Source organism: Pelophylax lessonae (assembly GCF_965119305.1).
Source record: "Pelophylax lessonae genome assembly, chromosome: 9".
Classification (NCBI taxonomy): Eukaryota; Metazoa; Chordata; class Amphibia; order Anura; family Ranidae; genus Pelophylax; species Pelophylax lessonae.
The window spans coordinates 37,548,855-37,575,650 of NC_138776.1; the positions used below are offsets into that span (position 1 = coordinate 37,548,855).

Below are 26,796 nucleotides of genomic sequence, written 5' to 3' on the forward strand. Positions count from 1 at the left end.
TAGGTGGGTCAGGACATACACTACATTACCAAAAGTATTGGGATGCCTGCCTTTACATACACATGAACTTTAATGGCACCCCAGTCTTAGTCCGTTGGGTTCAATGTTGAGTTGGCCCACCCTTTGCAGCTATAACAGCTTCAACTCTTCTGGGAAGGCTGTCCACAAGGTTTAGGAGTGTGTCTATGGGAATGTTTGACCATTCTTCCAGAAGCACATTTGTGAGGTCAGGCACTGATGTTGGATGAGAAGCCCTGGCTTACAGTCTGCGCTCTAATTCATCCCAAAGGTGTTCTATCAGGTTGAAGTCAGGACCAATACTTTTGGTAATGTAGTGTATATGTAGGCATGATTCAGCTACTCTCAGGCATCTCTTCTGTCCGTCAGATCCCTAAACAAAAGTGTTCGGCATATGTAATCCTCCATGTTTAAAGGTGGCCATAGATCACAGGTGCTCAACCTGTGGCCCTCCAGATGTTGCAGAACTACAAGACCAATGAGGCATTGCAAGCCGCTGACAGTTACAAGCATGACTCCCAAAGGCAGAGGCATGATGGGACTTGTAGTTCCGCAACAGCTGGAGGGCCATAGGTTAAGCACCCATGCCAGATGGATCGAAATCCAGTAGGCTCAACAAGGACCGGATGAATTTTGATCAGTGTGGCTGTTCTGTTTGACTGAAGGTGATCATTAGATCGATTTCTGTTGAATTGACAAGTTGGGGAGTGTTTGCAAATAAAAAGCTGCAGCCGCTGATCAGTGCATTTTGACAGTGCCGAGTCCCGCTGTCAGAAATTGCACTTTCTTTCATTCCTTTACATTGAGGAATCTGTTAGTTTTCTGAATTAAATAGAAAAAAAAACATCTATGGCCAGCTTAAAGTGGAGTTCCACCCATTTTAATAAGTTCAGATGTATGTAAATCCCCATAAAAAATTATTTTAGCAATGGAAACTATTTTATTTTTTTCTGCAAGGAAATACCTTTTTTTCTTCTTTATTGATCCTCACTTCCGGGTCCGGCTGCCTATAGGTGATTACATCATTCGGCGATTCACAAGGGCTCCTGGTATGTATCCCATCAGCCCTTGCAAATCGCCTAGTGAGGAAATCTCACATTATTACACCGGCAGCAGCTGTACTCGGGATGTATTGCATTGAGTCCGTCCTCCGCCCCACCTCCTCTCAGTGAGCTCCAGGGGATGTATAGCTTTGAGTCCGCGCTCCGCCCCCGCCTCCTCTCAGTGAGCGCGGACTGAAAGAATTACATCCCGTAGACCTCACTGAGAGGAGACGAGGCGGGGCGGAGCACGGACTCAATGCAATACATCCGAGTACAGCTGGTGCCGGTGTAATAATGCGAGATTTCGTCACTAGGCGATTCGTAAGGGCTGCTGGGATACATATTTTTTATGGGGATTACATACATCTGAACTTATTAAAATGGGTGGAACTCCACTTTAAAGAAGAAATATAGGAATTGCTCAGTTTTAACACTCGCCCCCTCCGCCAGAAAAATTGCTGCAGGATCGACACACAAGGCGCTGGAAAAGGAGTGTGTGGCATCATTTGAGCTGGCTGTTTACAACCAAAAAAGGCAGCCAGCTGAAAAAGACTAAGGTGGCATGGGACCCACTGTGTGGCACTCGAACAGCGGATTACAACGGAACAAGGTTGAATTCGCTGTGCGATTATGTGCTTTACAGAACATTTAGGTAGGGAAATAAAACATGGATTTGAGTATCGTTTTAAGGCCTCATGCACACCGGGCATTTTTGCAGCTGCTTTTAGGAGAGTCAGACGCTTCCTTTTTTTGCAGCTTATAAATGTCTTCATGTTATTTTATGGCCTCATGCATGCACAGATGTTTTAAAGCTGTAAGTGGCATAGGCGTTTTCAAGCTGCAAAAAAACCCCAGGACCAGCGCGTTATAAGGACGGCGTTACAGCTGTAAAAATGTCTAGCGCTGCTAAACGTTGCCTAACATTGCTTATACAGCGTTAAGCCACGTCATATGTTTTTTTTTTTTTTTTAATGTGAAAATCAAAGGTTCCCTATGGGAGCCCATTGATTTGAATGGAAGTCGCATCCAAGTCAGATCATGATGATCCGACTTGTGGTGCGACTTGCGCTCTGAGGATCTTGAGGGGGAACTCCACGTCAAAATGGAAAAAAAAAAAACGGCGTGTGGTCCCCCCCAAGGTCCCTACCAGACCCTTATCCGAGCATGCAGCCTGGCAAGGTTTAGGAAAGGGGAGGGGATGAGCGAGAGGCTCCCCCCCCCCCCAAAACCTGGACTATACCAGGCCACACGCTCTCAGCATGGGGAGGTGGGTGCTTTGGGGCAGGGGGACTCTGCCACCCCCCCCTCAAAGCACCTTGTCCGCATGTTGATGGGGACAAGGGCCTCTTCCCGACAACCCTGGGCGGTGGTTGTGGGGGTCTGCGGGCAGGGGACTTATCAGAATCTGGACGTCCTCTGTAACAAGGGGGCCCCCCAGATCCCACCTCTCCCCATGTGATGATCTAATAAAAAGGAATACTTCTTTCCCTATCAGTTCTGGCTGTGACAACTGGTACCTCGAAGGCTCACAAAGAGACAACTGTGTGAAAATTGCAATTGCCCTGAGCAACCAATTAGATTTCAAATTTAATCAATTTCATGGTTATCAGAGCAGCAAATTCTGGCTACTAAAAATAAATCAATATTGCTGTGTCAAGTGAATAAAATCAATCAAAATTAGATCAATAACAGTAATATCATAAGTGTGAATCATACAAATGAATCAAAAAATGTGCATAAATATGAACTGAATATTTACAATATAAATATACAAAAGTGCAAATGCAACGAAAAGTGCGAGTAAAAAAAATGATCAAAAAGTGCAATGGTCAAATGATAAGAAAAAAGTCCCAAACTCAATCCTAATCAAGGAGAGGGTCTTCCAAATATCCCAATCAGTGATCCAGTGAGGAAAAAGTGAGATCGTGCTCCAAACACTTCAAACTGGTGCTCTCAGTGACTAGTGCTAGAATAGCAGCTCACCTCAGGGATAGAATCATAAGAGTTATATAAGTATCGGTATTATTAAAGAGGAAGTAAAGTCCCCCCCAAAAAAAAAAAAATTGAGAAAAAAAAAGCCCTGTAAAGAGAAAGGCATAATGAGCTAGTATGCATCGCATACTAGCTCATTATGTAGTACTTACCTTAAAACGAAGCCCCCGCCGTGCCGCCACCTCAGCGACAGGACGGCGACATGTCTGGCCGTCCTGCTTCCGGGTTCGCGTCCTCCAGCCATCTGATTGGCCGGAGGCGCGATTACATCACTCCCGCGCATGCGCGAGGGAGCCGCCGTTCACGGCATTGAGCTCTGAAGGAACGGCACGGGTGGCCGTTCCTTCAGAGCGCCTGCGCCGATGACGTAATCGGCAGTATGCACTCTAAATATCTCCTAAACGGTGCAAGTTTGGGAGATATTTATAGCACCTATAGGTAAGCCTTAATATAGGCTTACCTATAGGTAAATGTTTGTGAGGTGGGTTTACAACCTCTTTAACTGGACTACCTGTCTTCTCCACTCCGCATCTTCAACCTCCCCTTAGCCGGCTTACAGGGTGAATATTCAGTTCATATTTATGCACATTTTTTGATTCATTTGTAGGATTCACACTTATGATATTACTGTTATTGATCTAATTTTGATTAATTTTAGTCACTTGGCACAGCAATATTGATTTATTTTTATTCACTGGTGGAATGATTGCTTGCAGCCTTGAATTTATTCATCTATATAATTTATTTTTGATTATTGTGGTTTGCGCTGATTACTACACATTTTTTTTGGGTTATTATTTTTAAATTCTGGCTACTGACTAGATGCCTTGGGTTACTGCATTCTGCACATTACTTTGCAAAACTGGTAACATCTCTGGGTTCTTTCTTTAGTTTTCATCGCCCCTAACAAACTTCCCTAACCAATTACCTTAAAAATATTTAAGCCAAGCTGTACGGAGACTATGTAAAGTATTTACATACTTTGAACAAACAGCATAAGTACAAATCCTCATTTAACCCCTGTAGCTATAAGCATTGTAGAGAAGTCCATCTTTAAGTTTCACAACAGAGGCTCATATGCCACAGCTCCTCCCTCCCCCTTACTTTCTATTTCAAGGGAAAAAAATCTAGCCTTCCAGCCCTCCAATGTAAACATATAGCAGATACTGGAAGCTACAAAATGCATTGTTTCTCTAAAGATAAATATACACGCCTCAGTCACTTCTTTGGGTGTTGGCTCCGATGAAGGTTGTGCTTTGCCTCACAGCGCAAAAAAAAAACAGAAGAAAGGGTCACACACCAAATCAGTAAGCTATTATCTCTGCTTATTGTAAGGTAATCCAACTGAGCTTCTTTCTCCCACATGTATCATTCGCTTATACTAGAAGCTTAGCCTGTTGTGAAACGTGTCGGAAGGTGGAGCTTAGGTGGCCTGCCTTATAATAAACAGAGATAACTGCTTACATATCTGGAGTGTCACTACCTTTTCTTATTTGTTTTTGTGCTAGGGTGCTGGAAGCTCTGAGAAAGAACTGACTCCTGACCTTAAGAGTCTCTGTTGTGATTTTGAGGATGAATCACTTCACAATGCAAACAGCTAGAGAGGTCAGTGAGATCTCTTTTACTGCTCATTAAAGAGGAGTCACCCCCCCCCCTCCCCCCCCCCACAAAAACAAAATGAAAAGTCAGGAGTACAAATACTGTAGCTGCTGACTTTTAATATTAGGACTTACCTGTCGTGATGTTGGCACCCGGGTGCTGCTGCCGCCCCCATTAAAGGTAAGAGAAACCGGCAGTGAAGCTGTTCGCCTTCACAGCCGGTTTCCTGCTGTGCTTTCTAATTGGCCTGGCGGGGGAGGAAGGAGGACAAGCTTCCGAGGGACGGCGCTGTGGCACTGTCTCCCGGAAATGGGGAAGGGTACCTGTCAAAAACAGATACCCATTTCCCCCTGACAGGTGTCAAATGTGGCACCGTAGTATAAAGAAAGGATATAAGCGGAAGTTCCACTTTTGCCAGTATACCTATTCCCAGTAGTCTGGGAATAGGTTCACTTTAAAGGTGGGACCTGCACAAATCACCCTCAAATTTTTTACGATGCTATACGCTGTGGTTGTTGACATATTTCTTATCCTGTTGCACAGTCTCTGTATGGATCCTCCTGATGTAAAATAAAGGAGCACTTACTTTTGATTCCCCAGTCTTCGCTAAGGCCTCCAGCTGCCGAGCTAAGTGCTGCTGTCCAGTGTTCTTCAGGGCGGTACAGAAGAGAGAGAAGGCATTGGGACCTCTGCTAGGAAGTAAGTCCAGCAATGTGGTGTTCTGTTTAAAGCGCCTGTTGTTGGACTGTTTGGAGATAATAAATGAAAGCAGAAAAGAGAAAACTTGCATTAGTTCAAGAAACTCCAGCTGCTGGAAGATAAACTATAAGACCTCATGCACATGGATGCCAAAAACGCACAATGGGACATTTGGGAGTAAAACCGTATGGTGATGAACACTCCACACCATATAGGAGTCACAAGGTGGCTATACGGTGGAGAACTCTGACTGGGCATTTTCAGTAAAAACCTCTAAGGGTGCATCGTTTCTTACAACTTGTATGCTAGTGCTGCAATTCAAGACTGCCTAATGTGTGGCTAGGCCCTTCATTCCTTTGGCCGTTGTTCTCCAGTTGAGGGTTAAGTGGGGCTTCTCCCACTGATAGCTCACATTCTCTCCCATCAGCATCCCTTTTCACCTCTCTTATCACCTCACTTCTCCTGATGAAGCACAATGTAAAACGCATAGAGTGTTGACCACATCAACAATCAATTTATCAGCCTAGTGTGATCAACTTTCAATGTCATCTGTGGTGATATATTGTTCTTAATGGTCATATATTGATCTTCAATGGGCTGGTCATTATGGGGTGTATTTTGAAATCCACTGTAATATCAATGAGAGAATGCAATAGTTTTGTTTTTATGAATGTGACTTTTATCTCACAATTTCTATGGTACCATTAATAAAATTAAAATGTTTTTTTAAAATATTTACCTGTTTTTTGGTCATTTTTTTCAAGAGGGAGAACCTTAAAGTGGTTGTAAAGGCAGAAGGTTTTTTTATCCCAATGCATTCTATGCATTAAGATAAAAAGCCTTCTGTGTGCAGCAGCCCCCCTAATACTTACCTGAGCCCCATCTCTAGCCAGCAATGTACACAAGCTACTCAGCTGTCTGGGACTCTCCCTCTTGATTGGCCGAGACACAGCAGCAGCAGCGCCATTGGCTCCAGCTGCTGTCAAAGTCAGTTCGCCAATCAGGAGAGAGGGGGGGCACGGCTCCGTGTCTAAATGGACACAGGGAGCTGCAGGTCGGCTCGGGTGCCCCCATAGCAAGCTGCTTGCTGTGGGGGCACTCAACAGGAGGAAGGGGCCAGGAGCACCGAACAGGGACCCAGGAAGAGAAGGATTCAGGCTGCCTGTGCAAAACCACTGCACAGGGCAGGTAAGTATACTATGTTTGTTATTTTATTAGATGAAAAAAAAGACTTTACTATCACTTTAATAAAGTCCCATTATCCTTTTTTCCCCTTTCCGCATATGATTTACATGGATGCGCTGCAAGTATCCATTGAAATACCAGTTTACTTATGATTTTTTTTTTTTTATTACTGATCTGAAAGCAGCTCCATTAAATCCAATTTGTCCTTGCTCAAATGGGGGTCTACTTGCTGCATCTATCTGCCATCAAATTCCAATGTTTATATGTAAGATTCCGGTACCTCCGGTACCCTTAATCACCACTTTTCTCTGTAATGCGTCCCACCTTTCTCTTCAGGTGGTACGCATATACCTTTAAGAACGATGATGTCACTGCTGAGCGCCGCAGAGCGGCTATTTCAACCGCCGGCGGTCTCACTCACATTGTTCGTTCAACCTGCCTTGATATCCACATGCTTTCAAGCCTGTCTCTCGATCGGAACCTCCAGCTATCCCCTTTACCTGGAGCAGACCGGAACCTCGCTACTGATCCCTGTATCTCGCTACCGGACCATTCCTCATCTACTGGACCTCTCTAAACTACTAACATTACAAGTGATAAGTACCCCGCAGGGGAACCCTCCATAACCTTATTGCGCTATCTACCTATGCACATTAAGGACTGTTACTACCTATCCATACTATCCTATCATCTGCACTGTTACATAGATTGCTAGCTCTTGAGCCTACTACCATCTATCATCTGCACTGCTGCATAGATTGCTAGCTCTCCTGTCTACTACTATCTATCCTTGCACTGGGTTACTCTATCCTGTATTTGTCATCTGCTGTCCTCACCACCTATTAGCATACTCGATACTAACCTATCTGCATTCCTAAATACCATCTTGAACTCTCCTATACAAACCTATCAAGTGATTACAATCCTTGTCACTGTTCACACCTGTCCCTTCAGCACATCGCCTTCATACTATCATATACATCCTATCACTCCAGGAACATCTCATTGAGTGTGTATATATCTGTATGTTGAAGCTGACAGGCCCACGGTGATGAGTCCTGGAGAGTTGGATCTGGTATTCAACACATCTCTACATGACTACTGAGTGGAGATTTTGCAGCTGCAAATCCAGCCTATACTAAAAACGCAGGAGCGTTACATTATATTAATATTTAATTATGCCCGTGTGCATGAGCCCCAATCATTTAATACAGAGTTAAAAGCAAAAGAAAGATCAGCCAGACGGGAGGTGGGCAGAGGTATTCGGCACAGTCAGAAGTGTCAGGTATCTGCAGTGGCCTGAGAGCAGCCAACACCTGAAATATTAACATATGATCTGCTAGAAATGTAAGGCAGGTCATACATTGTTCACTTATTTTCATTAAAAAAAAAAAAAAATATATCAGTTTCCCCATCTACACACTCGATCATTAATTCATTATGGATAGGGAAATCCTTCCCGCCGAGTCATTATATTCTGACAGCAGGGAGCCTTCCCCTGATATCAGAATACACTCATCACACACTATATCCAGCAGCACTGATCGATCGGTAAAAACCCAACAGACTGGTTGCACAGAAGTCAATCGGTGGATCAATTTGTGTACAACCAGACTGCCCGTACATTGATCAAAATTATACCAGTCTCCCCCCACCCCTTCACTGTGCTGTGTCACCCACAGCTCCATCTGCCTTTGCTGTCATCTAAATTGCCCTTCACCCCCCTCTAACTCTCCTATTTCCCTGCCGCTTCACCACCCCACTCTAAACTCCCTCCCCCCCCCACCACTCGCAAACCAGATCCCCTTGCCTCTGCCCTGCAGCTGTCGGCTCCCCTCCCCTGCCCTCCCGTCGGCTTTCCATGCTGCCATGCAGCCACAGAGGGATCACCCCCCCCCCCTCTGGCTTTCTGACCACACTCCCCCTTCAGTGCCCTCCACCTCCCTTATAACCGGGCACCCCCTCCCTGAAGCTGCTAGCCGGTTCTCCCACCTCCCTCTCCCACCAGCAGCCACTGAGAGATCTCTCTGCATGGAAAGCGGGAAGGGGGGCTGGTAAACACACATTGGTAAACAACACTTTCTGAACCCCCCTCCCTTTGGTGCCCCTCACTTCTCCAATATTTGGGTGCCCCCTCCCTGAGCTGATAGCCGGCTCTCCCTCCCCCCCCTTCTGTCGGCTGCCGCCACTGACAGGTCGTGTTTACTAGCCCCCATCCTTTTCTGAAAGAATACAGTTAGTGATCAGTACTGATCGCTTCTGTATTCTTTCATCATAGACACATAGTGAACTGTGGTTACTATGTGTCAGTTTGTAAATTAAACATAGTACACATTGTGTACTATGTTTCATTTTATGAAAGGAGTCTATACAGAATTCTATACAATCATATACAGTGCAGCTCAGGCTGCAGGGAAAGGATCTGTCTTCAGACATTAGAGGTTTGTTAGACCCCTGATGTCTCTCCAAAGCTCTAAAAATGTACCTGTACGTGAGGTCCGTCCATGAGCACAAATAGAGAGTCTGACTTCCCAAAAGACTCCGCAGCTGCCAGGTAATCCCTAATTGCCCAGAGCACATCCAAGGCATGTAAGGCAATTTCCTTTGGATGTTTGGCCTGGGACACAGGGAAGGCAACACAATGTCTTCATTCAAATGACAGTCAGAGACCACCTTAGGAAGGAATGACAGACAGGGGCTGAACGAACTACAGGATAACGCTGCCAGTTCCGACACCCTGGGTGCAGAGGTGATAGCCACCAAAAAAGGCCGGGGCAGCGCAAGCAAGGAAATCTCCCGAATATTTTCAAAGGGAGGCTTCTGTAGAGCGGAAAGCACTACATTAAGATCCCAAGGTGGCAACGGAGCCCGCACTGAAGAAACCAAATGTCAGACACCCTGAAGAAAGGTACGCACCAAGGAGTGTGAGGCCAAAGGTCGTTGCAAGAAGACCGCCAAAACTGATACCTGGCCCTTAATTGTGCTCAAGGCCAATTTCTGTTGAAGGAAGGTTAAGATCCGAGCCACTGAGAAGGAGCGAGACTCACGCCACGCAATGTACATCTTCCACGTACAATGGTAGATCTTCCTAGAAGTAGATTTCCTAGCTTCCAACAGCGTAAGAATCACCAACTCCACGGCCGTGGCATTGTCCAAATGAATTTGTACCGGACACCCCTGAAGACAAATTGTCCAATGAGCCAGACAAAGGCTGGTCGCTCGGATTTCCAGAACATTATTCGGCGGGTCTGGACTCCAAAATCCAGACACCCTGAGCACATCTGCTGAGGATGCCTCGCCACCCAGACAGGCTGGCATTCGTGGTGACAACCGTCCAGTACAGGGGGAGAAAAAATTTTCTCTGTCGAAAATGCCAGAGGACGAAGCCACCTCTAGAAACTGTGGATCCTTGTTCTATTTCATAAGAATCTCTTTAGCAGAGATCTTGTGTGGAACTGTGCAAACAGACCGCCTCGAGGGTGGACACCATCAGGTCCAGCACCTGCATGCAAGCCCGGAGGGATGACGGTCTGCTGAACAACAAAAGCTAAATTGCCTCCTACAATGTCTGGAGTTTTTCCAAAGGAAGAAATACGCTGACTGAGGCCGAATCCAGAGTCAGACACAGATAGTCCAGTTTTGGTGGTCCGAAAAAAAAAGGCCTCGGGTCTGGAAACCAGAGAAGGCGTCCCCCCCACCCACGATGCGGGTGAGGGCGCACCTTCATGGTGAAGGAGCCTTGTCCTCAGGTCTAGAGAAGCCCGATCTTGGCTTGCCAGACCAGGTTTGTTTGGATCCTCCTGAAGAGGCCCTGAAAGGCTTTGAGCCCTTGTTAGTTGACCCGGAGGGACGATAAAACTTCTTATGAGCCGAGAAGAATGGCCTACGTCTACGATGGGGCTCCTTGCCCTCGGTAGCCTGTGGAAGAAGAGTACTCTTCCCCCCTGTGAGACCCTTAACGTTGTTATCCAAGGAAGCTCCAAACAGGCAATCCCCTACAAGGGGGAGATCAGATAAGGCCTTCTTAGAAGTCTGGTCCGCATACCAGTATTTCAGCCAAATAATACGCCGAAGGACCACTGCTGATACAGACAGCCTAAAAATCAAGGGGGGACGCATCCAAAGAGGCATCAAAGATAAACTGTAGCCCCTGGACCCCTGATCCACCAGCTCCACAAGACAGGGGGAACCAGTTTCCCCTCCAGGTCCCGGGGGAAAAGTTTAGCCCACTCAGGCGGAACTTGCGAAACCAGGGCAAAAGTAAATACCGGCCTAAGTGCCGAACCAGACACAGCGAACAGAGCCCCTGCCCCCCTATCAGCTGGATATTTAAAGGCCGGGGACTCTTCAACTAGAAATCTGGAAACCGACAAGTCCACTACAGGTGGGATCGTAAACCTCTAACGCAGTTAATCCTCGTAAGGACACCGCAAGCAAAAGGCGCTAAGGAACCACTGCATTTTGGACAACCCCACTGTTTTGTGACAATGTTGTCAATGTAAGCGGAAAAGGGAACACCCTCACCACTTTGGAGGGCCTGTGGGTGCCATAAGGGATCGGCGCCTCCAACGCTTCATCAGCCGCAGCCTCCATTTTTAAAGTGTCACGCACTGACACAAACAGTGCATCCACCAGTGCCTTTTCATGCGTGGTTAGAGGAGCAGAGGAATCACTCAGGGTGCATGGACGCAGACCCAGTAGGGTTGCTATCTATTAAGCTCACCTGGAAAACAACAATCAGGGGAGGCCGCCAACTGCGATCCCACAAAGGGGACACCCAACAAGGGCCCAGGAATGGACCACCTACTGGACCCTGCAAAAAAAAAAAAAAGGGGGGTCACCCTCTGAGCCCTCCATAGAGGGCATAATAGGAAATAGCCCCCTAAAGGGGGCCGCCCACCGTAACGCGGACGCGCAAGCAGGGTACCCTGATGGTCCCGCAGTGCTAAAAGGGGCAGGTGCCCCACACAATAATGGTGGAAAGGCTGTCATTAAAAAAATGAAGCGCCCCCACAGCGCCACTTCTTCCAAGGGAGGTGCCAAGCTAACCACAGGGCCTAGCAGGCCACAAGCCACAGCCTAAATTTTTGGGGAGGCCCAGCCGCAATTGCACAGATCCCAGCCCGGCAGATGCCCAAAGGAAGAGTGGGGGCTTGGCATGGTCTAGTAGGCCACAAGCTGCGGCCTAAATCTTTGTGGGCGCCCAGCCACTTGGACGCGTGCCCCAGCGAAACCGACCACCCAAGGACAGTGGATAGGAGGGCGGATGCCCAAACGGGAGGCAGTGGCTTCAGCCACCCTCACCAGGGCTGCCTCACGTAATTTCTGACTAGTAGGCAGCAAAGCCGCGGCCTAAATTTTTGGCCGGATCTAGCCACGTGAGGCGCGTACCAGCAGATGCTAAACTATCCGCTCCCCCAGCCCAAAAAAACGCCGCAGGGAGCCCAGAGAACATCTTTGCCCTAGTCACCAACCCCCAGGGTGGCAAGGGAACCCTGCTCAATCCCCCATTGCACACCAGGAAAAAAAAACGGTCAGCAGCAACTCCAACAAGCCCCCCCTTAAGAGCATGCAGCAAAAGCCAGCTCATAACCTCACCGAGGAAGGGAGAGGCGAAAGACCCACAGTGACCACCGAAATTTTAAAGGGGCTGGGGGGAAGGAACAGGAACAGATTGGGCACCGCTCCGGACAAACCACCGCTTCATAGTAATGTGGGTGCTGTCGCCAGGAGAAACGCTGTGTTTCAGGTCGAGGCCAGGTCGTATGCGCCCTCGCGAGACGTTTAACTCGCAAGCCGGCCCCCATCCAGTGGGGCTATGTCGCGGCCAGGGAGCAACACTGGGCCGCGGACTGGGAGGGGGGGGGACCCTCTGTATCTAGATTATCCAGTCTGTTGCCCAGTCCGGCAGTTGATAGTAAATTCTCACAGGAAAAAAATAACAAAAGATAGGAAAAAATCAATTTAAATAGAAAATTGCCAGGACCAGAGATCCCAGAAAGGAACTAGGTCCTTACTCCTGACTAGGCAGAAAAAAGTGGGTGTATACCTCCTGAGAGTGCCTATAGGCGTAGTCAAGCTTTTTCCTTTCTTCAAAATTGTCTGTCTTTTTTTGTTTATAGCCCAAAAAATAAAAGAAAAAAAACGCAGAGGTGATCAAATACCACCAAAAGAAAGCCCTATTTGTGGGGAAAACAGGACATACATTTTATTTTGGTACAGCATCGCACGACCCTGCAATTATTAGTTAAAAGGGGGTAAATCTTATGGAGCTGAAGTGGTTAAAGATACCCCAGAAATAAATAAAGATATATACACATATGAACATATACTATAGTAATTATCTTAAAAGAGAAGAATGGGAGTACATTCATAACCGCCTAGGTGGATGCTGTATCTGTCCCCCACCGGCTCTGACACTGAGAACTGAGCGATTAAACTCCACGACTGCTCGGTTCTCAGAGCTCCCTGAGCAGAGAAATGCTAACTGTCAGTAACCAGCTCTCTGCTCTGACCCCCCTCCCCCACTCTCAGTGGAGCGCTGGGCTGTGGAGAGGCTGAGCTGAGTGCCAGTCCATGTATGTGGGGGAATCTTGACCATATAGTCACAATCTTTCCCCAGCCGGGATTGGCTCTGTGGCGTCAGGCGACAGCAGGCTTCAGCCCGCTGTCTGCTAAAAATGGGTCACAAGAGTGCAGAACGATCTGCACTACTGTGATCCACAGGAGAAGTACAGCCAAATGAGCTTTGGCTGTACTTTTCCTTTAAAAAGACCCTGCAGTCTTGTCCATTCAAACCTTATCTCACTTTACCCTGAATGAACAAGGTGACGGTGTCTCCCTTAACACCCCAAAATAAAATGCTGTCCTCTGTTCCTTACCTCAACGTTCTCCTTCATAATCGGCGTTAAGACTCCGTCAGCCAGAAGGTGTTCCAATAACTCCTCCGCCACTAATTCCTGAGCCAGAGACACCCTCAGTTTGGTGAGGGCGTCTTTGTGACACTTTTTCATGCCACCCAACATCCTAGGAGACAAAGCAAGAAAGATAAAATAATATAACATGTAAGAAATGGATTTCCACCCAGTAACTGGTCAGAGAAGTAAAGTGATTAGTAATGAGATTCATATTTCACTGTAATGTTGAGGCAGCCACTCGGCATAAGACCTAGAAGAGAGCAGCTATCAGTGTAATAGGTGCAACTACTACAGTAATTCTCTGCTTCCACAGCACTCCTACAGGTATGGCATATCCATACTTGAACTAGTCCAGGCTGAACCAATGTAACAATGCAATAAAATCCATACCTGGAGTTCAGCTTTAACTATACTATTTGGACATTTCTGTGGACTTCTACATTGACGTTTTAAAGCCGTATTGAAAGCACAACCAAAAATGTAATATATTTCAGTTTACCAATCATTAGATGTGGTGGTTGCATTAGTTTTCTTTTTTAGGCTATTTTCCCTCACACACACACACACTCACTCTGTACGAAGGAGCACAGGGGGCAACTTTGGACAGCAGTCTTGTTTGAGGAGGAGAGGAGTGTTAGATAGACTAGCAAATTAGATACACTAGCGGATTGAAACCAGGCCTATTGGCCACTTGTTTACAAGTAAAAATCAGTATTTTTTCCTAGAAAATTACTTAGAACCCTCAAATATATATTTTTTAGCAGCGACCCTAGAGAATAAACTGGAGATCGTTGCAATACTTTACGTCACACTGTATTTGTGCAGCAGTCTTACTTGCAATTTGCAAAGTAATTTGTTGGGGAACAAAATTGGATTTTTGACTTACTGTAAAATCCATTTCTCTGATGTTCACTGACAGACACAGCTCCTGGTATTCATAACCACTGGGTTATACTGCCCCCTACAGGAGTAGGACATTAGACAGAAAAAAATTCTGGCTACATCCATGGTGTCAAGGTCTTACCTTGCCCTCCTGTTGACAGCCATCTTGGACATGTGCAGACTGCTGCCTCTTATAAACTTTGATTGCATCATCACTTGCCTGGGTGTCGCACAGTGAAGATGCTGCACACCTGACTATATCTATCACCTGATGGGTTGCAGTCCTTGCCCTTGTGTTTGTGCTCCAAGATGCATCTCTGCTAGCAGTCTTCTGTTCTCCGTGTTCCTCCGTGTATAACCTGGCTTGGCTGATGACTCTACTGGCTCTCGACTCTGCATCGACAGATGACCCAGCATCAGCAGACTACCCGCTTCTGGACTCGATCCGGTTTGGATGACTACCCGTTTCTGGACTTGACCCCAGCTTGTTCCTGCTCTCATTTCCTCACTCTTGCTGTGCATTTATTGTTGTTGATCCAAGCTCTGGTGTTCCTGTGTGATGAGTCATTGGATGCGGCTTCCCTGTTGGCCAGGGTTTTCGTTCGTGGGTATCGTTTTAGGACGCATTGTTTGGTTGAAGGACTGGTCGGCTGACCAAGCTTCTAAAAAAGCCTTAGCTGAACTCTTCTTCCTCAATCCTCCAAGGGTAAGATATGCCATTCAGAACTTCTGGAGGTGCTAAGAAGCCCTGGGGCAAGACCAAGGCCGGTCAGTACGGTGCTGCAGACAAGTCCTCTTCAGCATGAAGGGGCGCCCTCACCGTCTCAGGGGTGGGGGGATGTCTGCGCTTCTTTCATAAACCCTGGACTTCATTTATTCAGGACGATTGGCTTTGCGACCTGGTTTGTTACGAGTACAAGATTGAATTCTGGTCCCAGCCATGGGACAGGTTTTTTCAGTCAAATCTTCACCTGTCTCCGGAGCATTTGACGGATCTGCGGGAGGCTGTGTGATATCTCCTGGTTCAGGGGGGATGGTGCCGGTTTCCCCGCAGAACCGCTCTCAAGGTTTCTATTCAAACCTGTTCACTGTGCCCAGAAAAGAGGGCAAAAGTGTTTGTCCAATCCTGAACCTCAAGGCTCTGAACCGCTTTGTGCGGGTGCAAAGTCTCGAATGGAGTCCATTCGGTCGGTGGTGGCATGTTTTTTACATCCACTACCAATGCAAAAAGGATCGTTTGTCCGTTTACATCTGTTTTTTGTCTGATCCGTTTTTTTGACAGATGAAAAATAGGGCATTCATCCGTTCCAAAAAACGGACATTGACGGAAGCGGATGAAAACGGATGGTAAAGGATGATCATCCGTTGTTATCCGTTTTTACATAGAGATGCATTGATGTCCATTTTTCATCCGTCAATGGATGAAAAACGGACAAACAGACCATATGTGTGAAAGGGGCCTAAATCTGTGTTAGTGATCACTTCTCCTTTCCTGAGATAATCCATCCACCTCACAGGTGTGGCATTTCAAGATGCTGATTAGACAGCATGAATATTGCAGAGGTGTGCCTTAGGCTGCCCACAATAAAAGGCCACTCTAAAATGTGCAGTTGTACTGTATTGGGGGGTCCGAAAACCAGTCAGTATCTGGTGTGACCACCATTTGCTTCACACAGTGCAACACATCTCCTTTCATAGAGTTTATCAGGTTATTGATTGTGGCCTGTGGAATGCTAATCCACTCTTCAATGGCTGTGCGAAGTTGCTGGATATTGGCAGGACCTGGAACACTCTGATCCAGAGCATCCCAAACATGCTCAATGGGTGACATGTTCCGTGAGTATGCTGGCCATGCAAGAACTGGGATGTTTTCAGCTTCCAGGAATTGTGTACAGATCCTTGCAACATGGGGCCATGCATTACCATGCTGCAACATGAGGGGATGGTCGTGGGTGAATGGCACAACAATGGGTCTCAGGATCCCGTTACGGTATCTCTGTGCATTTAAAATGCCATCAAAAAATGCACCTGTCCTCCTTGTGCATAACATACGCCTGCCCATACCATAACCCCAATGCCACCATGGGTTACTCGATCCATAACATTGACATCAGTAAACCGCTCACCCACATGACGCCATACATGCTGTCTGTCATCTGCCCTGTACAGTGAAAACCGGGATTCATCCATGTAGAGAACACCTCTCCAAAGTGCCAGACGCCATCGAATGTGAGCATTTGCCCACTCAAGTTGGTTACGACGAAGAACTGCAGTCAGGTGGAGACCCCGATGAGGACGACAAGCAGATGAGCTTCCCTAAGACGGTTTCTGACAGTTTTTGTAGAAATTCAATTCTTTGGTTATGCAAACCGATAATTACAGCAGCTGTCCGGGTCGCTGTTGTCAGACGATCTTGGAGGTGAAGATGCTGGATGTGGCGGTCCTGGGCTGGTGTGGTTACATGTGGTCTGCGGTTGTGAGACCGGTTGAATGTACTGCCAAATTCTCTGAAACGCCTTTGGAGACGGCTTATGGTAGAGAAATGAACATTCAATTCACGGGCAACAGCTCTGGTGGACATTCCTGCAGTCAGCATGCCAATTGCACGCTCTCTCAAAACTTGCGACATCTGTGGCATTGTGCGATAAAACTGCACATTTTAGAATGGCCTTTTTTTGTGGCCAGCCTAAGGCACACCTGTGCAATAATCATGCTGTCCAATCAGCATCTTGATATGCCACACCTGTGAGGTGGATGGATTATCGGCAAAGGAGAAGCGCTCACTAACACAGATTTAGACAGATTTGTGAACAATATTTGAGAGAAATAGGCCTTATGTGTACACAGAAAAAGTCTTGAGTTCATGAGAAATGGGGGCAAAAACAAAAGTGTTGCATTTATAATTTTGTTCAATGTATACACACACACTTATAAATAAATGTAAAACAAATGTAAAAGGCACACCCCCCTCGCACGCCTGAGTACAAGACTCTGAAATGAAAAGGTGAACACTGTTCACTGTTACAATTGGGATCAGGGGTGAGAGAAGGATGTACAGTGGTATTTCACCTTTTCATATTTTTTGAAAAAAATACACTTTGAAAAAAAAGTTATGTCTGGATGTCGGAAATGATGTGGATACTTATTTAGGCTTTGCAAATTCTATAGATATGATCCTTTATAAAGTCTGATAGAAGTCTAGGATTAGCTGCAGTTAGGCTTTAAACCTTAGAAATCTAAGCAGCAAGCTCAGCAAAATATACTAACATTGGCAATTAATGTTATAAGCAGCCTTACAATCAGAATTTTGCTTTTTTAAAATGTTGCTATAATTTCTTTCATATGATGGTGTGGTAAACTCTTCCAAGATTTTAGCAGGGACTAGCACAACTGGTATTTTGGTTTTGGATGCTTTCTGTTGTTCTTGTCTTGTCCAAGTTTTCCCACAAAGACTGGGCTCAGTGCTTACATTGAAACTAATGCTTTTTCCATTCAGACTTTTCTTGAAATTACATTGAAATTATTCTAAATCTGTTTATATTTCCTAACTTTCTGTTTTATCAAGCCTAACCAGGTCTGGCTGAGCACTTGTGAAACATCTATTCAGGCTATGAGCGTACTTCACAACTATGTACCTCTCTTGCTAACTCGAACATACAGGTATGCAAACCAAAAATGTCACTTTTGCAGTCATTGCTCCACAATACTCTCTGCCAATAAGGGGTTTATTTACTAACACTAGACAGTGCAAAAGTAATCACAATTCTGCATAGAAACCAATCAGCTTCCAGGTTTTATTGCCAAAGCATAACTGAACAAGCTAGGGTTAGAAGCTGATTGGTTTCTATGCATAAATGTGACTAATGTGACTAGCTTTAGTAAATAAACCCCTAAGTGCCGGTTCACACTGCAGCGGCACTACTTCGGGGGCGACATGTGAAGTCGCGTGCACCGCGACTTCGGCACGACTTGCACGAACTTCATAAAATGAATGTCTATGCAAGTCGCTCCGAGGTCGCCCTGAAGTAGTACAGGACCCTTTTTCTAAGTCGGAGCGACTTGTGTCGCTCCTATTAGAACCGGTCCTGTACTACACAATGGACCGCGACGCTGCACGACTTGTCAGGCTGACCAAGTCGTCTGAAAAGTCATACCAGTGTGAACCGGAACTAATTGTCTACCTGTTCTTTATGTTTCTTCACACATTGTAGTGTTTTCTGATTATATCCTTTCTGCAACAAAGGCTTCTTAGTTGCACCATGCCCTACAAGTCTTAAAGAAGAGCTCTCATGAGCATTAAAAAAAATCAAATACAAGTCCATACATTCACTTGCTGACCAGGCCTTTTCTAGAACTTTTTGTTTACAAGTTTACATTAGTATTTTTTGCTAGAATATATATATATTTTTTTTTTTAATTTTAGCAGAGACCCTAAAGATTAAAATGGCTATCATTGCAATATTTTCTGTCACATTGCATTTGTGCAGTGGTCTTTTTGTGAAAGATGATGTTACGCTGAGTAAACAGATACCTAACAGTCACGCTTTAAAATTGCGCACGTTCGTGGAATGGCCACAAACGACGATACTTAAAAATCTCCATGTGTGACGCTTTAAAGTTTTTTACAGCTTTCCTATTTAGAGAGTTACAGAGGAGGTCTGGTGCTAAAATTATTGCTCTTGCTCTAAAGATTTTGCCGATACCTCACATGTGTGGTTTGAACACGGTTTACATATGCGGGCACGAGTTACGTATGCGTTCGCTTCTGCACGAGCACAAAGGGGCGGGGCACTTTAACCACTTAAGCCCCGGAGGATTTGGCTGCTAAACGACCAGAGGGTATTTTGCGATTCGGCACTGCGTGACTTTAACGAACAATTGCGCGGTCGTGCGACGCTGTACCGAAACGAATTTGGCGTCCTTTTTTTCCCACAAACAGAGCATTCTTTTTGCGGTATTTGATCACCTGTGCGATTTTTTGATCACGCGCTATAAACAAAAAAAGAGCGTAAATTTTGCAAAAATAGCAATATTTTTCCCTTTTTTTTATATGAAATTCCCCCAAAAAAAATGTAAAAATCAAAATTTTTTTATATTTTCGGCCAATTTGTTTTATGCTACCTATGTTTGGTAAAAAAAAAAAAATCGCAAAAAGCGTATTTTGATTGGTTTGCGCAAAAGTTATTGCGTTTACTAACAAAAGGGAAAGATTTTTGTCATTTTTGTTGTTTTTTTTTTAACGAGTAATGGCGGCGATCTGCGATTTTTTTGCGGTACTGCGACATTGCGGCGGACAGATCAGACCCTTGACTGACATTTTTGACACTTTTGGGGTTACCAGTGACATTTCTACAGTAATCAGTGCTATACATATGCACTGTTACTGTAAAAATACACTGGTAGTGAAGGGGTTAACTTTATTTGAGAGGGAGGGGCTGTGTGTGTCCCTAGGGGCGTGATTCTAACTGTGATTGGCTGTGGCTTCAACTGTATGCAGAGTGATCAACGGATCTACATAGTAGATTCATGTGATCATCTCTCATACAGAGAGGAGAATGACAGGCAGCTTGTTTACACAAGCTGCCTGACTTTCTCCCTCTCCCCCGCCGATCGCAGAGTGGCCGGCGGCGATCGGGTCCGCCGGTCACACGCGCGGGGGGGTCCGTGACCACGCGGGAGCGGGAGCGCGCCTCCGGCGGCGCGCGCTCGCTCCCTAGACCCTCACAAGCTAGTGACGTTGCCCTACGTCACTTTGCCTGTGAGGGGCTGACCGCCCACGTAGATAGTCGTGCGGCGGTCGGCAAGTGGTTAGAAAAAATTTTTACTATTATTTATTTTACTTTTTATTTTTATACTGTCCCTTTATTATTATTTTTTAAATCACTTTTATTCCTATTACAAGGAATGTAAAGATCCCTTGTAATAGAAATAAGCATGACAGGTCCTCCTTATTGAGAGATTTGGGGTAAAAAAGTACCCAGTCCTCTCTTTCACCTACTAAAGCAAAATAAAAAAATAAACATTTTTTGCATTCTGACTTAATAAAAAAATAATAATAATTTGTTTAAGCCTGAGAACTGTAAGTGACGTCAGAGGTCGCTCTGGTCTTCCAACTGCATAGAGAGGAGTAGGGGAAATCTTGCCCTCACTTCCTGCTTAGCAAACAGCCGCATCGGATCGTTTCCAGGCTTACTGATGGCTCCGGTAAGCTTGAAAACTACCAGGAAGCGGCGAGAGGGGCATCTCTTCCGCCGCCTCTAAAGCTGATCCCATGGTGAATGCGCCCGTGGGACAACTTTTACCCAACACACAATCACCCATTTTAAAAACGATACCGGGGTTATGGCAGCTAGCTGCTGCCATAACACCAGTATTTGACGTAAGTAATTATGTATATTGCCTATGGGCCAGTCGGCAAGTGGTTAAATACCTGTCTTAGCTTCTTCAAATAAATTATATTGAAATGTGACTGAAAACCTTTAGCTTATTCCTTGTTTTCTAGCTTCTCTGCTCCTCCCCTGATAGAAGCCCCGATTTGTGAGCGTTATCATCATTGTATTAACACAGCCATACTGTTCAGTGAGCACGCCTGGGGGAGGAGGGGTATCAGCTAGAGGGCTCCCACCCAGTTTTCCTGTTCCATCCCCTCGGTCTTTTTATTTCTTGCTAGAACGCAGATGACCCCTGCCGCCTAGCATCCTTGGTTGCTGGGAAACAGGGGGGCGTCTGCCGTCTAGTGCAATTGGTTGCTACAATGCAGGCAGACAGGCTGTATAGTGTAATTGGTGGTACTCCTGTTCTAGCAACCAAGGACGATGTACAGCAGGGGCCACCTGTGTCCTAGCAACCAATTAAAAGACAGAGAGAGTGGAAAAGTGGAAATTACATGCCCCTCCCTCTATAAACCTATTAAAGGTGCTTGGCTTGGGGAAGTGCCTGGTACCCATGACAAGCCCCGTCAATTATCACTCATAAAATATTCATCTCCTTGCTAGATGCATGGCTAGAAAGCGATGGGAAAAAGGAGGAGGGAAACTCAGCAAGGAGACACACTAGAAATAATAAACAAAGTGCTACATGCACTTTGTCACTTATGGCACAGGAACAATAAAAAAGCATAGTAAGGCTGGCCGTACATTATACAATTTCCCTGTGCAATTTTCCTTTAGATTTACCAAAACCCTATAATAGGAGGTCAAACCTAACCTAACTTTAATTTTGTATGCAATCAGGCAGGCCTTTGCACTAGATAGTTGAAGGTAAATATAAAGGAAATTGAACAAGAAAATTGAATAATGTATGGCAAGCTTAAGGCCTTTTTCACACGGTCCGCCTCCGTAGGCGGATCCGTGTTGCTCAGCGGGCATCGATCCGCGATCCCCGCTGAGCCGGCGGATGACAGCTCCGTCTCCGCTTGCAGAGCGGAGAGGGAGGTGTCTCAGCCCCCGCTGCTCTCTATGGGGGATCGGATGAGAGCGGACCGCCTGTCCGCTTTCATCCGATCCGATTACTGAACGGATGGAAAAAACTGAATTTTTGTAAAATCTTACCTGTAAAATTCCTTTCTCTGAATCCTCCGACAGTCGCCGCCTCTTCATATTCGTCACATATGGGGTATTAGACTTTGCTCCGAAGGAGTAGCTAGGCAACAGAATATGTTAACAATAAAGCTTTAACATATCCCACCCTCAAGGGGTGGTCCCCTCAGTCAATACCCTCCTACTTCCTGCAACCATATCTCAGTTTTAGTGGAATAGCAGTAGAGTATACAATCAAACCCCAAAAGAGGGGCGGGGGCGGCGACTGTCGGAGGACTCAGAGAAAGGAATTTTACAGGTAAGATTTTACAAAAATTCCGTTTTCTCTTACGTCCTCCGACAGTCGCCGCCTCTTCATATTCGTCACATATGGGGACGTCCCAAAGCAGTGCAAACATGAGGGGTGGGAAACGCATCCGCGCCGAAAGGCAACGCAGTCTCCACATCAAAGAAAGGAACCTTACCAAAGGAAGGAAACCAGCTGGGCAACAGCAAAAATAAGTGCTCAACAGGAGCAACAACCCAGGAAAAGACAAAAAAACCAGGGGATACAAAACTTATCCCAACAGCCAGGAGTCCCCAACAAGGGACCCTAGGGAACAGCCGCACTAAGAACCTTGCGGCCAAAGGAAGCATCCGCCGATGCCTGAACATCTACTTTGTAGAATTTTGTGAAAGTGTGCACGGTCGACCAAGTCGCCGCCTTACACACCTGGGCTACAGAAGCCCCATGACGACAGGCCCAAGACGTACTCAGAGATCTAGTAGAGTGCGCCTTCACAGGCACAGGGGGAACCTTCCCCTGCAAAGCATAGGCCTGTTCAATGGTCTGCCTGATCCATTTGGCGATGGTAGAGGCCGAAGCCGCCATGCCCTTCCGAGGACCCTCTGGAAGAACAAACAAGGAGTCCGTCTTTCGAAAAGACTCAGTCGATTTAAGGTAAACCCTTATCGCCCGAACAACATCCAGAGAGTGCAATCTCACCTCCTTTGGATGTTTAGGCTTCGTGCACAACGAAGGCAAGACAATATCCTCATTAAGATGGAATTCCGAAACTCGTTTCGGCAGAAAAGAAGGATTAGGTCGCAAGACCACCTTATCCAAATGAATAACCAGGTACGGAGACTTGCAGGACAAAGCCGCCAGTTCCGACACTCTGCGAGCCGAAGTGATCGCCACCAAAAAGGCGACCTTTTTGGACAACATAGACAACGAGATCTCCCTGATCTGTTCAAAAGGAGCACGTTGTAACACAGAGAGAACGAGATTCAAGTCCCAAGGGGGCAGAGGATCCCGCCTCGGGGGAACCAGATGCCGCACACCCTGAACAAAGGTGCCAACCAAAGGATTGGAAGCCACGGGACGTTGAAACAGAACGGCCAGAGCAGACACCTGACCCTTTATCGTAGCCAGCGCCAAACGCTGATCAACACCCGTCTGAAGGAAAGACAGCACACGGGACACCGAGTACGTGCGGGGTGAAAACCCCCTGGACTCACACCAGGCAAAATAGGCCTTCCAAGTACGGTAATAAACCTTCCCCGAGGAAGACTTCCTCGCGTTGATTAAAGTATGAACGACCTCCGGAGAGAGACCCCTCTCCTTCAGGACCTCGGTTTCAACAGCCAGGCCGTCAAAGCCAGCGACTGTAAAGCAGGATGGTATATCGGTCCTTGAGACAGTAGATCGTCTCGAAGAGGCAGACGCCACGGGGCGTCGACCGCCAGATTCACGAGGTCTGCGTACCAGGACCGGCGAGGCCAGTCCGGTGCCACAAGAATCACCGTGTTGCGTTCCGAGTGTAACCTGCGAAGGAACCTGGACAGCAACTGAATCGGTGGAAACGCGTACATCAGCCTGTACTGATGCCACGGGGCCACTAACGCGTCCGACGCGTCTGCCCGAGGGTCGCGCGTCCTTGCCACGAACCTCTTCACCTTGTTGTTGAGGCGAGACGCGAACAGGTCCACTTCTGGAAGACCCCACTTCGCGCACAACGTCTGGAAGACAGCCGGATGGAGAGACCATTCCCCCTGATCCAGGGTCTGGCGACTCAGATAGTCCGCCTGCCAGTTCTCCACTCCCGGAATGTGAACCGCCGTTATCGCCGGGACATGAGTCTCGGCCCAAGACAGAATGTCGGCCACTTCTCGAGCCGCTCGGGCACTCCTGGTGCCCCCTTGGTGGTTGATGTAGGCCACCGCCGTGGCATTGTCCGTCTGCACCCGAACCGGGCAACCCTGCAGCCGGTCCGTCCAGCGATGAAGACAGAGCCTTATCGCACGCAATTCCAGAATGTTGATCGGAAGGGAAGACTCCCCCTCCGACCAAGTCCCCTGAGCGGACAGAACGCCCAGAACTCCACCCCAGCCCGACAGGCTGGCATCCGTGGTGATCACCGTCCACGAGATCGGACGAAACGACTGTCCCCCGGACACCAACGGGGACTGGAGCCACCACAGAAGGTTTTCCCTGGTGCGAAGACTCAACGAGATTTGAAGATCCAGAGATTGAGGTCGCCCGTCCCACCTGGACAGGATCTCCGCTTGGAGACCCCGCGTGTGAAACTGTGCGAAAGGAATCGCCTCGAAGGCCGAGACCATCAATCCCAGACATCTCATACACGTCCGCAGAGACGAGTTCGGAACGTCCCTGAGGGACCTGACTTCCTCCCGGAGAGTCCTGAGTTTGTCTTCCGGCAGGAAGACCTTCGCCTGCACCGAGTCCAGTATCATTCCCAGATAGGGGAGACGAACCGACGGACTCAGTGTCGACTTTGGAAAATTTATCGTCCAACCAAACTCCTGCAGAGTTTGCATCGTGACAGACAGGTCCTCCTCCAGACCTTGTCTGGTCGCAGACCGAACCAGAATGTCGTCCAGATACCCCAGGACAGAAATGCCCTGGGCCCTCAATAATGCCAGAACCGGTGCAAGCACCTTGGTGAAGACCCGCGGAGCCGAGGCGAGACCAAAGGGCAACGCCACGAACTGGTAGTGATCCTCCGCAATGGCAAAACGAAGGTACCTCTGATGACCCTCGAATATGGGGATGTGAAGGTACGCATCCTTCAAATCGATGGAGGCCATGAATTCCCCTGGAACCAGGGCAGCCACCACCGACCGCAGGGATTCCATGCGGAACTTGCGAACCCGCACAGAGCGGTTCAGAGCCTTCAAGTCCAGAATCGGACGAACCTTGCCCTCCTTTCTGGGCACGGTGAACAGATTGGAATAAAACCCCCGAAACCTGTCCCGATGAGGCACCGGGACCACCACTCCCTGAGCCCTCAGGTCCCGTACCGCCAGGTGCAGATCCCGCAGGCGCTCTGGAGACAGTTGAAGATTTGAGGGAAAAAATCTGCTCTCCGGCCGAGAGAGAAACTCGATCTTGTAACCAGATCGAACGATTTCCAGAACCCATCTGTCCCGCACACGGGCCAACCAGGGCTGAAGAAAACCGAGCAAGCGTCCCCCCACCCCAAAACTGGGTGAGGGCGCCCCTTCAGGCCGAACTGTTATGGGCTGCAGGTCCGGATTGGCCGGACTTCTGTTTCCCAGACCAGGGCTTCTTCTGAGAGCCTTGACCTTTGAACGGTTTGCCCTTGTAGTGCGGCCGAAAGGCACGAAAGGACCCCTGAGGGGGCCGAAAATTTGCATGCTTCTTCCCAGAAGCCCCCTTAGCCTTGGGGAAATGGGGCAAGAGAGTGCTCTTACCCCCGGTGATCCCCTTAATCAACACATCCAGGGACTCCCCAAAAAGGCGAGACCCATCATAAGGCAGATTGGCTAAGGTCTTACGTGAAGATTGGTCCACCGACCAACATTTTAACCAAACCAGGCGGCGAGACAACACCGCCACGCTGTGCACACGTGCAGCCAACGGAATCAAGTCCAGGTCCGCATCACACAGATACATGACACCCTGGTGGATCTGATCCACCATATCCAGGGTCGCCGCCGAGGCCGAATCGGCCACTAGGACGCGCCTAAGCATCTGCGTCCAACTTGCGATCGCCTGGGCCGCCATGAGAGAAGCAAACAGAGCCTTAAGCATAGAACCCGTAACAGAATAAGTATGACGGGCAAGAGACTCCAGTCTCCTATCCGTGGCATCACGGAAAACAGGGGAACCCTCTGCAGGAATCGCAGTGGCTTTGTTCAAAACCGCAATTGCATGATCCACTGGTGGAGGCACACACCACCGTTCATCAGTGGCAGGCGAAAAAGGATAACGCAGCTTGAATTTACTTGGTACCGCAAAAGGTTTGCGCAGATCGCGCCATTGATCCTTAACGGCGCGCTGAAAATCAGCATTGCAGGGAAAAACCTGCGGCGTCCTGCGTTTTCTCTGCGTCCCATAAGCCGCCAAGGCAGCGGGGGGACACACTTCGTCCTGCAAACGCAGCGTTTGCTTAATGGAAGCAATCAACTCATCCATGATTGCAAGCTCTTCAGGTGAGCCAGGGGGAGAATTATCGACCCCCTCAACTTCAGCCTCCACCTCAGACCCCACTAGATCAAGAGAGGAGCGGGACCCCGATAAGGAGGTCCCTGCCAGAACAGCCCCATCACCTTCACCCTCAGAATCAGAGGACAGAGCAACTCTGGGCCGTTTAGTAGATTGAGCAGCCACCAGCATTTGCACCTGAGCAGCAAGGCCAGCCACAATAGTGGCTAAATCCCCCCCTGGGGGGGAAACAGCGGTCCCCTGGCTTTCCACCAATACTGTAGGAAATTTGCCCTCCTGAGAATCCATTGCCCCTGTAATGCCAGACAACCAAGGGTTAACTGCCCCTTTTTTGCAAGCGCGGCAAGCGCAGCCCACCGCACCACACTCAAGCACAATGAGACCCCCACAGGGAATATGCAAACTGAACACAGGCAATGGATAGCAAGAACAGAAGGATAAAACCTGAGGAG

At 47.5% G+C, this 26,796-nt stretch overlaps 1 protein-coding gene across 2 annotated transcripts in view; it reads right to left on the reverse strand.

Annotated features, from left to right (window-relative positions):
- CASP2 (caspase 2) overlaps nt 1-26,796 on the reverse strand; it is a 95,237-nt gene that overhangs the window by 40,253 nt on the left and 28,188 nt on the right. For both annotated transcript variants that reach the window (XM_082267334.1, XM_082267333.1), the window contains exons 2-3: nt 13,418-13,562; nt 5,239-5,397 (exon numbers count right to left, since the gene is read on the reverse strand). In XM_082267334.1, coding sequence (XP_082123460.1) covers nt 5,239-5,397; nt 13,418-13,561 — 303 coding nt within the window. In that variant the 5' untranslated portion in view covers nt 13,562. The remainder of the gene's footprint in view (nt 1-5,238; nt 5,398-13,417; nt 13,563-26,796) is intronic.